The 13,097-nt window shown below is 32.4% G+C and overlaps 1 protein-coding gene across 10 annotated transcripts in view; it reads right to left on the minus strand.

The window, feature by feature from the left end:
* Window positions 1-13,097, minus strand: part of Tmem135 (transmembrane protein 135) — a 271,986-nt gene that overhangs the window by 229,784 nt on the left and 29,105 nt on the right. For 4 of the 10 annotated variants that reach the window (XM_046439331.2, XM_046439332.2, XM_046439330.2 and 1 more), the window contains 2 exons: window positions 3,951-4,078; window positions 1,227-1,319 (listed from right to left, as the gene is read on the minus strand). The exons of 3 other annotated variants lie outside the window; for them this stretch is intronic. In XM_046439331.2, coding sequence (XP_046295287.1) covers window positions 1,227-1,319; window positions 3,951-4,078 — 221 coding nt within the window. Of the gene's footprint in view, window positions 1-1,226; window positions 1,320-3,950; window positions 4,079-9,643; window positions 9,681-13,097 lie in introns of all 10 variants that reach the window. 3 more of the 10 variants (XM_058577357.1, XM_058577355.1, XM_046439334.2) reach the window with 2 other exon arrangements.

Here is a 13,097-nt window from a genome sequence, read left to right on the forward strand (position 1 = left end):
TCAGGAAGTTACAATCACCAGAAGAACTCTTATTACTTAGAGGGGAACAAAATTATAATACTTAACACATATATAATACTTAACTAAGTGCAGGTACCATTCTAAGTGAAGTGTAAAACTACACATATTAACTCAATTATCTAAACAACCTAACAAATCTATTATCACTATTTCCATTTTTCAGGTAAGGAATAAGCCAAAGAGGTGACAAATTAAGTGGCACAGCCAGACTGCCAAAATCACACAGTACAGCTCCAGATCCACACTTTAGCTACCACCCTATACAGTCCTCTAAGATAAAGGATTTTTTTCCTGATGTTGCTGACTTGGTTTTTCAGAGGCTATAACATCCACCATCTCTTTGAACTTAGTAAATCTAACAAATCCATAAGTATTCTGATAAACCAGAGAACTGCAAAAATTTAGATAACATTACATTTATAAAAGTGCAGTAAGAATGGCTTTAGGTGATTTAAGTAAATATTTGGTTATCTGAGATCTATTCATATTCTTAAAATGGAATCAATGACTACCTACGGTAACCATCTTTATAAATTAAAAAGTTTAAACACATGGTCCCATTTGATTCCCTGGAACAAAGGTGGATAATTTCTCAACAATAAAATAATTACTCATGTGATGACAGTCTCTTCTACAAAAACTTTAATTTCAACTAAATGATTGAACAGATTATATAAGTTTGTAGCATTCAGTACAAATCTTATTAATTCGCAAAGAAAATTCCAAGTTCATGAAAAATCAAAATACTTTTTCATGCCAGGATGCCTTAAAAATAATAATAATTCATATAACAAAGATCATTCAATGATCCTAAAACAAAGTATAGATCTAGATGATAATAGAAAGCTATTATTAATTTTGTTAGGTGTAATAATGGTATTATAGCTATAGAAAAAAATCATTCATGAATTTGCATACACCATGTTTTAGGTAGGCTAAAGAAGCCTCTAATTTTTTAGTAAAAGAGAAGCAAATGAGTATTATTGCTATAAATATCAAACTTTATATTTTATAAACTTATAATAAAAATAATAATATAAAATTAATTTTTATTCAAGTACCTGCAGAATTAAAAAAATATGTCTGAAAATATTGCTCATTCATGGACTATAATAAGAGGTAAGCAAAAAAAATAATAACTCTAGTTGAAGTAGAGAATGGGTAACCAGTTCTATTAAATATGCAGTAGATATGTAGAATTTTACCTGCTTTTTCTTTCAATTAGAATGGCCATATAAGATGCTGGTAAAGCGGCACCAAAGCCAGGAGTCCATGAGTAGAATTTTCCAAGTATCTTCCTGAAATTCAAATTTGGAATTTTTGTATGAAATTCCTAGTTGGTCATTTTAGTCAAGTTTCCCTTCTCAGTCTACCCTCTATACTTCAAATCAGCATGTCCAAAACCAAACTCATTGTCTCTCTTCCCTAACCCTGCAAACTTGTTCTTCCTCTTTTATTTTTCCAAGTGGCATCAACAATTAACCATGTGTTATGTTTGACACTTAGAGTCATTTTCAGCTTCCTATTTCCCTTACCCAATATACTAAATCATGCCCTTAAATTACTGCATATACAATTCATCTCTCAAATGTCTCTCCAACCTACAGTCCCTGTCTTGGTTAAGTCTTTCAACATCTTTTATAAAGGCCACTGCAATACCAACCTAATGGATTTGCTAGTCTTCTAACCTAATTTCCTTCTAATAATTTAGTCAATCATGTTTATTCAGGCATTCCTTCAATGTAAAATACTGGCTATGCAAATCTTCTGGGTTTTTTATTTATCATGTAGGAATGATAATACTACCTGTCTCATTACAGCTATTATGAGGACTATTTAAGATATTTCTCAGCATCACACAGGGCACACAGGAGGAACTCAAAGTATTAGAATAGTGCCCTGAACTTTATATATGACCATCAGCTGCTTGAGTTTTTTAAGAGGTTAAAAAAAAAAAAACAGAAATCTGGAGACATTAAGAAGACTCTTCTTCCTTAAAAACAATGTTTCTGGGCTGGGGATGTGGCTCAAGCGGTAGCGCGCTCACCTGGCATGCGTGCGGCCTGGGTTCGATCCTCAGCACCACATACAAACAAAGATGTTGTGTCCGCCGAAAACTAAAAAATAAATATTAAAATTCTCTCCCTCTCTCCCTCTCTCTTAAAAAAAAAAAAACAATGTTTCTAAGAAAGGGAAAGTAATATGTACAAATTATCAGAAATTATCTGAACAAAGTGGACCAATTGATAAATGATGCATGATAGGAAAAAAAATAGAGAGATTAGGATTAAAAATGACAGACAAGGGCTATGACTGTAGTTCAGTGGCACAGCGCTTGCCTAGCATGTGTGAGGCACTGGGTTTGATGCTTAGCACCACATAAAAAACAAACAAATAAAATAAAGGCATTCTGTCCATCTACAACTACAAAAAAAAATTTAACAGAAAAACAACAGATGAAGCTCAGATCTTAAGGACTGGAAAAACTACCGTAAATACTTAACCTGGGTATTTCTAAAATGGACAACACAAACCTGCCTGAGAACACTAGAGGTTGTTTTCCCTCCAATATAAAATCCACAAAGGACTTATTGAATATAAAATCTAAGGGAAAATTAAAATAAATTCATTGAATCAGTTATAGGAAGACCATGGATGTTACCTTAATAATAGTTAATTATAATATATCACACAAATAATTATTAAGTATAAATATTTTATGATTCTATAACTTAACCAAACAGGTTCACAGAACATAAAGAAATATGCTGCAATAGCAACTTGGTGCAATTTTTTAAAATCTTATTATTTATAACTTTATTTTAGAGCTTTAACAAGTCTTTGAAACTTTACAGAGACCACATGATGAAGAAAATTCCTTACATAGATTTTCATGTCAATTTAAAGACATGATTTGCTTAACAGTATGAAAACACCACCAGTTATTTTCTTCATCATCTAAAAGTTTACAAATACTAATACATTGAGGAAAAGTCTATAAAAGATATTTGAAAATTAAATATTTAATTGCAGTTAAAATATATAGAACTACTTTGGGCAACAACTTGACAAATAAAAAATTAGTTTATTTTTAACAATCAGTGTGGTGGAAAAGATAAAAAGTAAGTATGTAATAAATATGTTAGGTTTGTCAAGCACTCAAAAGACTGAATTCTATCTGCATCTATAATGTATAAAGCATGAAGCACAGGTAATGCTACAAAACTGAATCAGAACCAAACGTTCCAGCAGTAGGCTATATCAGGAGCTAACTTTTTTTTTCATAAACACATGCATTTTGCATTCCTTTTGAAGTTTGTTCACTACAGATAGCCCTAACCTATATCACGGTCACTTTGAATTCATGATTTATGAAACTAAAGAGCTAAGAAATTCCGATCAACAAATTGAAATTAAAACAGAACTCAGAAAATATATAATATACAAAAGTATTTTTGTTATATAATCATGCTAATAATTTGAAATGTATATAATATCTTGAGGCCAAGAAGCCCACAGCTCCTGGTTTTTTGGGTTTTGGTTTTTGGTTTTTGGTTTTGGGTGGGGAGGGGGATACCAGAGATTGAACACAGGGGCACTCAACCACAGAGCCACATCCCAGACCTATTTTCTATTTTATTTAGAGATAGAGTCTCACTAAGTTGCTTAGGACCTTAGGCCTTTGCTGAGGCTGCCTTTGAACTCAAAATTCTCCACCTCAGCCTCCAGAGCCTTGGGATTACAGGAAGCTCCACTGCACCGAGCAGCTTCTGATTTTATAAACTATCTTTGAAACAAATGTCATTTCACAGGTTTAAAAAAATAGAAATAAAAGCAGTGACCTACACAATGGTTATATAAACATCTGTTTGTTTCCATTTCAACAACAAAATTTGTATTAATATCTAGTGGTGATTATGAGTACCAACCTTAAAGTGCAAAAGAAAGTAATATACAAGGCCCCATTAGCAGTCAGAAATGAAGCGGATTGTAGGATCTCAGGGAGTAGTTTGTACAAATAATAGTCTAATTTTCGTTTCCGGAGAATTGCTGCAATCTGGAAAGAGAAAGGCTTTTTTGTTTAATCCAAACAACTATTATTAGCTTAAATTAGCTCTTATGTGGAAACTACTGAATAAACATGTATTTAAAAATAAAAGTAAAAACTATGGCATTGTACTTGCTCCTTTATAAAAATATAATTTCAAGGACAGAAAGGAGATACTTGAATTTACTAAGGATAAAATACACACCAAGAAATTACAACTTGGATCATGTAATGAACACATTTCATAAATTGAGAAGCATTAAAGACAGTTTTAAACTGAAAAATGAAATACACCTTTAAATGGAAAAAAAATTAAAATTCTAATAAAATCTGATGCTATAACAAAACGACATTACAGATTTTATCAGCCTACCATTATTAGAGAATTTTAAGGATAGAAAACAGAAAAAGAAATTATTCAGTTATTCAAACATGACTATTATAAGGGAAAAAATGATAGAAATACAAAATTAACAAAGTTAATAATTTCTGGCTTCCTGGAGCCCATGTAAAACTATCAAATAAACCATTACTAAGAATATAATAACACAGGTAAGCACCACATGCCCCTAGAATACAGAAAGAATAATACCTAGACAGAGAATTGCAGAAGATTATGACAGTAATCTTTTATTATACACCAAATACACCAAAGTGCTGGGGAAAGGAGGGAGGACGAAGAGGAGAAAACTTCATCTGAAATATATCTGAGCCCACAAACTCATGGTGTGCTTCAAGTTACTTGTGCAGATAACTGCAAAATTAAACTCAATAAAATGAATGCAATCTCAAAAAAAATCAACCTCTCAGACTTTATGAGATAGCTTTTAAATTTAAATTGAAAACTTTGAATTTTAATTATTTAACTATTATTTATTTATTAATTATTTGAATGGCTAATTTCCCTAACAATATATCAAAATAAAAAGATGATATTTAGTTATTGATCACACTTTTAATGTTATAAAAAATAAAACAAAATAAATCACAATATGCTCAAAATGTGGATTATAGATATTTAAGAATTATTAAGTATTAGGAATATAATTCACAGGTACCACAGAAATTTAGCAAAGTGAATTTAATATAAAGTAGGCAGAAGTTTCATGGAAAAGGGGACATAAGCTGGATTTAGAAGAATAGAATTCTCACAAGTCATGAGAAGGAATACCTTTTTATCACAATGAAACAGTATATCAAAGGAATGAGTATTAGAACAGGATCAGGGAATGACAGAGGAGGTGTAAAAAAAAGGCAAAAATGACTGCAGCACAAGAAAACTCTCCATTCACTCCCTATCTTTCTGGAGATAACACTTTCCCTAAGGTCAGTGATCAACAAATCTAATGGCCTCTTCTAAGTTCTTCTGATGACCCCCTTGAAGTCTCTGAAACTGACCCCCTCCTATTTTAATTCAACATATGGAAAACAATGGTGAATAAGTCTTAATCCTTGTTTTCAAGGAATATAAAATTTTGATAGCAACAAAAACATATATAATAACCTAAAATATGGCAGTATGGGAAATGTTAGAAGAAGAGACATACGGGAGGAAGTTGGGAAGGGCAAGTGATAATGTCAGGAAGATTTAACTGGACTTTTAATATGAATCTTGACAGGTAGAATTTTAACAGGTGAGAAGTTTCTATGAAAGTGCATTCTTTTCATTTCTCAATTATCTACCTAAAGGCTATTCCTTCTTAGCAATTTGCCATCAAGTCTCTATACTCATTCTACGTGTGCTCTCTCCCATAGTATCACCTATCATCTGAATGTAGGAATTCCTAACCTGTCACCTAAAATTTAAATCCATACTTTAAATGTGTACTGGGCATGTCAGTATAGATATTCAATGAACACCAAAAAAAATCAAAGAGTCCAAAGGACAATTCATTGTATTTCCCAAATGCATTTTTACTTCTGAATTCCCTATCCCAAATAGGAATAAAATGTTGGTGTCATTTTTAATTCCTCCTTCATCCTCAGCCATTGCCTCAGTTTCTTTTATCTTCAGGATTTCAAATGCAATGTCTCTTTATTTTAGACTTAACAATGGACAGAAACTGGCAGAGTTATATATTCAAGTAATTACAGATCAGAGGATACAAGATAAAACATCCAAAAATCAATAGCATTTTTATGTAAGAGCAATGAACACATACACATAAATATGACATTTATAACTCCTCAAAAAGATGAAATACTTGGGTACAAATCTTCCAACACATTTATAATTTATAGCATTTGTATGCTGAAAATACACAACACTAATAAGAGAAATAAAAGAAGATGTACATAAGTGGAGAGGTAATCTGTATTAGTCAGCTTTCCATTACTATGATAAAATGTCTGAAATAAATAACTTATAAGGAAGAAAAGTTTATTTTGGCTTACAGTTTCAATCCATGGTCAGTTTGCTCCATTGCTTTGGGGCCTGGGGTTAGGAACATGTGGCAGAAGAAACTGCTCACTTCTTGAGAAAGACAGGCAGTGGCTAGAGACCCAATAATCCCATTCAAAGGTACATGGCCAATAATCTAAATTCCTTTCACTAGACTTCCCCTACTAAAAGGTCTTCTACCTCAAAATAGCAACCTAGACTGGGGACCAAGCCTTAAATCATGGACCTTTGGGGAATATTCAAGATCTAAACTATCATGACTGGGGTTGTAGTTCAGTGGTAGAGAGTTTGTCTGTTATGTGTGAGACACTGGGTTCAATTCTCAGCACCACATATAAATAAATAAAGTTCCATTGACAAACTTAAAAAAAAATTCTAAAAAAATATGTAAACTTCAGTGTGGAGCTAGGGATAAAGCTCAGTTGGTAGAGTACTTGTCTCACAAGCACAAGGCCCTGGGTTCAATCCCCAGCACCAAATAAATAAATAAATAAATACAGTGTATTCCATGTTCATGGATTAGAAGATTCAATATGGTAAAAATGTCATAAATTATAAACTAATAAAAATATATAAATAAAATATAAGCTAAATAATTAATAGGCAGATCTAACAAGTCTTATCAGAATCCAAGGATTTCTATAGATACAGACAAGAGTATTCTAAAATTTATAAAGAAAAGCAAATGAATTAAAATAGCTTTGAAAAAAGTTTTTAAAAAGAAGAAATAAGTCTGATTTTAAGATATTGTTACATAGCTACAGTATCTGACCATGTAATATTGGCAGACATGGACAAATAGAGGAATAGAACAGAATAGAGAACTCATAAATTCATGGAAATATATTCAGTTAATACAGTTAAATTTTTTCCAAATGTACAAAAGCAAGTTCATGGGAGAAAGATAGTCTTTTCAACACATGGTGCTAGAGTAAGAGGGCATACATTAAAAAAAGAAAAGAAAAATAAAAAAGAGAACCTTAAGACTTACACTTTGTGCAAAAATTAATTCAAAATGAGTCATAGACATAAATGTAAAATATAAAATCACAAAACTTTTAGGAAAAAAAAATGAAGACAACCTTATAGCCACAGGATAGGTAACAAGTTTTTAGACTTGACATTAAAATCATAATTCATAAAAGGAAAATTTGATTAACTGAACTTCATCAAAATTAAAACTTTTTCTCTCTGAAAGACCTATTAGGAGGACAAAAAGGCAAGCTACAGAATAGGAGAAAATACTTGCAAATCACATAGCTAATAAAGGTTAATATCTAGAATAAATATAGAAATCTTAAAACTCAACAATAAAAAACACAATCCATTTAGGAAACAGGCAAAAGATAATGAACAGACATTTCCCTAGACAAAAACATACAGATCATATATAACCACCAAGCTTGGTATACACACCTATAATCCCAGCAACTCAGGAGGCTGAGGCAGGAGGATTGCAAATTTAAAACTATAATGAACTATCATTATAAAACTGTCAGAATGGCTAAAATAAAAAAAACAGTGACAACACCAAATGCTGGCTAGCATTAGAGAACTAGTTCATCTCTTCATTGATGGTCCAAATGTGAAATGATAAAGCCATTCTGGAAAACAGTTTGGTAATTTCTTGAAAAACTAACCAAGCAATTACCATATGACTTCTAATTGTAGTTCTGGGTACTATCTGAGAAATGAAAATTTATGTTTACACAAAAATCTGTGCACAAATATTTATAGCACTTTTGTTCAGTTTTTTCCCAAAACTGGAAACAACTCATGTGCTCTTCAACAGGGGAACAGTTTAACAAACCATGATATAACCATTCCATGGAGTAAATAGTACTCAGCAATAAAAAGGCCCAATCTAGTGATATATCAAATGACCTTGATGAATTTCCAGAGAATTATGTTGAGTGAAAAAGCCAATCCCAAAGGAGACATACTGTATGATTCACTCCTCTAATATTCATGAAATGACAAAATTATAGAAATGCAAAATAACTCAGTAGTTAAGGGATTAAGATGATATTGGTAAATAGAAGGGGAGTAAGTATGGCTATACAAGGACAAAACTAGGGATCCTTGCCATGATGGAAATATTCTGTGTCTTGACTGTATACATGGTAATATTTTATTGTAATATTGTATTATTGTTTTGCAAGATGACAGCATTGGAAGATCTCTATAATTTCTTTCAAATGCATGTGAATCACAATTATCTCAAAATAATAATAAAAAGGTCAATTTATCTTTAAAAACCAGTTTATGCACATAGCCAACAGGCATATGAAATATTCTTAGCACCATTAGTCATCAGAGAAGTGCACAATGAAATACCACTACACACCCACCAGAACTTCTAAAATGAAAAGGATAGATAATGTACAGTGCAGGTGGGAATGAGAGGCACCACAACTCTCACATTGTAAAATGGCTATTACTTTGGAAAACTGACAGTATCTAATGAAAATAAGTGTTTATCTATCTATTGTAGGAGCCAGCAATTGTATTTCTGGAAAAAATACCCAAAAGCAATAGTGCTTATTTCTACCAAAAGATATATTCATAATACCATATGTAATTATAAATACTACAACAACCTAAATGTCTATTAACAGTAAAGTAGATAGATGTTACATATTTACAATATTGTTAGGAAAAAGTTATAGTCTATTGCAAGGTAACAGGGAATATCTTATACAAAACATGATCACTGTGTTCTAACCCAGAGCTTACAATAAGGTTTACCAGTGGCTAAAAAACTGATCTTCTCAGCACTGTAAATTGCTAAGCCAAGATGGGGGTACAAAACAGGGTGATCACCACCTCAGTTTTCTCAGCATGCCACCCATTATTATAGTTTTCTAAGTATACCAGAGCATGCAACAATGTGAAAAAGGTTTAGAAACACTGATCTAACCAAACATTCTAGTAAATAGTGATAGCCAATAATAAAAGCCCTTTCCTCATGTATAAAAGCATAATCAGATAATCAGACACCTTCAGAAATATCACATTTTATATTAAAGACTTTGTAATGTTCATATGCTTTGACAAAATAATTCCATATTAATTCCTTATAATTTATTTAAACATACATATAAAGATTTAGCTAAAAATAAGGTATACCATACAACTATAGGTAAAATACACACCCATGTTTATTTACTTACATTAATATAGTCTTGTTTTAGAAAACTATTTAATATCCTAGAAAAATAAAATAAAATATATAATGTCAAAAGACAGACTACAAAACAATAATTTATAATGAACATATAGGACAAATATTAAGATGTTATGAATTAGTTATCAGTGAATGATGGAAAAGAGATTATGTTTAATTTTCTGTGGGGGGCTGGAGGTTTACTGCTTTTGCTTTTGTTTTGTTTTGTTTTGTTGCCTTTTTGCTTTGAATATATTCCATACTTCCTACAAAAAACATATTGTTATGGTTTGGATATAACATGTCCCGCTAAAGCTCCTGTGTTAATGCAGGAGGTAAAATGCTTAAGATTATGGGAGCTGTAACCTAATTAGTGGATTCATCCATTTTAAGAATTAATCATCTGAATGGATTGCTAGGTGATAGGCAGGTGGGATATGGCTGGAAGAAGTACATCTTTGGAGACAGGACCTTGGGATTATACTGTCCCTTAGCTCCTCCCTCTCTCTCTTCTTCTGGACTGACATGATCAAAGGAGCTTTTCTCCACCAGGACTTTTTGCCATGATGTTTTACCTTACCTCAGGCCCAGAGCAATTGAATTGATCAACCATAAATTGAACCTCTGAAACTGTGAGCCAAAATAAACTTTTCCTCCACTAAATTGTTCTTGTTAGATATTTTAGTCACATCAACAAAAAACTAGCCACATATGTTCTAATTTATAATATCAGGGAGACAGTAATAAGTGTGTGAAAGTCATGATTATTATTATACAAAATAATGTGAATAGGGAATAAAACATCAGAAGGACATAATACAAAATAATTTGGAGATTTGATTTTTTATGGTGCTAGGAAAATATTTGATTTTTAACCTTAAATATTTGATTTTTAACCTCTTAACCTTTTTCTATGAAAAATCCTTGCTTAGATACTCTTGAGATTTCAATTTCCTCATTTCTTAACTAAAGAGGTTAAATTGAATCATACAAGGGGCTCCTTTACTACACTTCTAAAATTACACATTTAAAAAAAAAAGAAATGATACTGTAGGAATTAGATATCTGTATGGAAAAGTTAACTTTGTTCCGAGCCTCATATAATACACAAAAGTTAATCTGAGATAGATCTCAGACCTATATTCCAAAATTATAAACATCAAAGTATCTAAAACATTAACAAATATTTTCACAGTGTTTCAAGCATGGGTCAAAAAACAGAGGCAGAGCTACTCATCCAACAGGGGATTAACATCCAGAATATATAAAGAGAAACACTTACCACCAAAAAAACAAATAACACAATCAATTAATGGACAAAAGAACTAAACATAAACTTCTCAAAAGAAGAAACACAAATGGCCAAAAAATATATGAAAAAATATTCAACATCATTAGCAATTAGTGAAATGCAAATCAAAACTACACTGAGATTTCATCTCACTCCAGTCAGAATGGCAATAATCAAGAACACAATAATAAATGCCAGCAAGGATGTAGGAGAAAAGGCACGCTTTTACATTCTTAGTGGGACTGCAAACTACTACAACCACTCTGGAAAGGAGTAGTAGGTAGAGTCCTCAAAAAACTAGAAATGGAACTACCATATAACCCACCTATCCCACTCCTTTGTATTTATCCAAAAGAACTAAAATCAGCATACTATAGCAATACAGCCTCCATGTTTATAGCAGCACAATTCACAAAAGCTAAATTATTGGGTCAATAGATGAATGGATTAAGCAATTGTGATATTTTTACAAAACTGAGTTTTATTTACCCATAAATAATGAAATTACAGCATTTGCTAGTAAATGGATAGAAATGGAGACCATTCTGTTAAGAGAAATAAGGCAGTCAGAAAAATCAAAGATTGAATTTTTCTCTCATATGTGGGAAGCTAGAGTTAAATAAGGAAAGAAGGAGGGGAGAATGATGATTGGTTACCATAAAGATATAGAAAATACCAGTAGTGAAGAAGGAGATCGAGAGGGAGAGAAGAGGGACAGGAATGGGGAAGAAATGCAGAGTGAATTATTAAAAAATTATATTATGTGCATATATAAATATACCACAAGAAATTTCACCTTTACGTATAAGTAAAAAGAACTAATCAAAAACAAATAAATAGATAAGTGAAAGGAAGAACAGTAGAGGAAGGGGAAGGGAGATGAAAAGTAGGCGGACAACATGAAATTAAATTGTTGCATGTATGATTTCATCAGGATTAACCCAACTACTATGTATAATTATAATGGTCTCATTTAAAAAGAAAAAACACAGAAACAGGCAGCATTAAGCATAGCTCATGACTGTCAAGTATGGATACCAATCTAATACAATGTCTACAGAATGATGACTGATACAAAATTATAAGGACAGACCCCCAATTTAAAAGTATCTCCCCCGCTTTAATGTGCAACACAGGGTCTCACTATGGTGCCTAAACTGGCCATGAACTCCTGTTGTAAAGTGACCCTCCTGCCTCAGCCTCTGAAGAAGCCAGGACTACAGGTGTACGACATTGCGCCTGGCTGAAAGTTTCCCTTTACAAGAATACCACTATTAAACATCTATAAGAAACATACGCATTTCATCTTAGTCCTTTATACTCCATTGTTATTACCTTGTCTATTTCCCATGAGATTAATGCCACACATTTTCCATAGAGATAATTTCCTACTATTGAGATTGCTTGGCTATGGGCTAGAGCAAAGATAATTGGCCCTCAAAGGGGCTAACCCATTATCTTAGCCTTATTAGTATCAAACTGTAAATTAATAGAGTTTGATCATTAAACTCTTCTAAAAAACTTCATTTCTAGAGAATCTAAAAATCTAGTTTCTCTGGAAATTAAAATAGCTCACAGAGTAGATTTTATGTTGTGCCTATTTAATTTTTTAAAGTAATCACTAGCAAATAATGATTTGCTTAAAGCAGGGTCTTTCAACCTCAGCATTACTGACATTTGAGACCAGATAATTTATTGTTTCAGGGAGAAGAGAGGGAGCGGTGCTATACATTAAAGTATATTTAGCAACATCGCTAGCCTCTAATTTCTAGATGTCAATAGCATCCCCATTATGACAACCAAAAAATGTCTCCCAGACATTGCTAAACATCTCACAGGACGTAAAACTGCCCCTTATTGAGTGAGATCAACTACTTTAAGGAAAACAGCAAACTCAATTTATGTATGTACTATAGTTTGAATCTTAAATGTCCCCACAGAGACTGTGTTAAAAGCTTGGTCCCCAGTCCATAGCATTATTTAGCAGGTGGTGGAAAAAAATTTTTTTTTTACCCCATGGTACTAGGGATTGAACCCAGGGGCACTCTACCACTGAGCTACATCCCCAGCCCTTTTTATGCTATTTTGCTAAATTTCCCAGGCTGGCCTTGAACTTGCAATCTTCCTGCTTCAGCCTCCCAAGTCACTAGGATTACAGAGTCACTGGGAA

Source organism: Marmota monax, unplaced genomic scaffold, assembly GCF_021218885.2.
Source record: "Marmota monax isolate L192 unplaced genomic scaffold, Marmota_monax_Labrador192_F-V1.1 WCK01_AAM20220418_F8-fsc00096, whole genome shotgun sequence".
NCBI classification, from domain to species: domain Eukaryota; kingdom Metazoa; phylum Chordata; class Mammalia; order Rodentia; family Sciuridae; genus Marmota; species Marmota monax.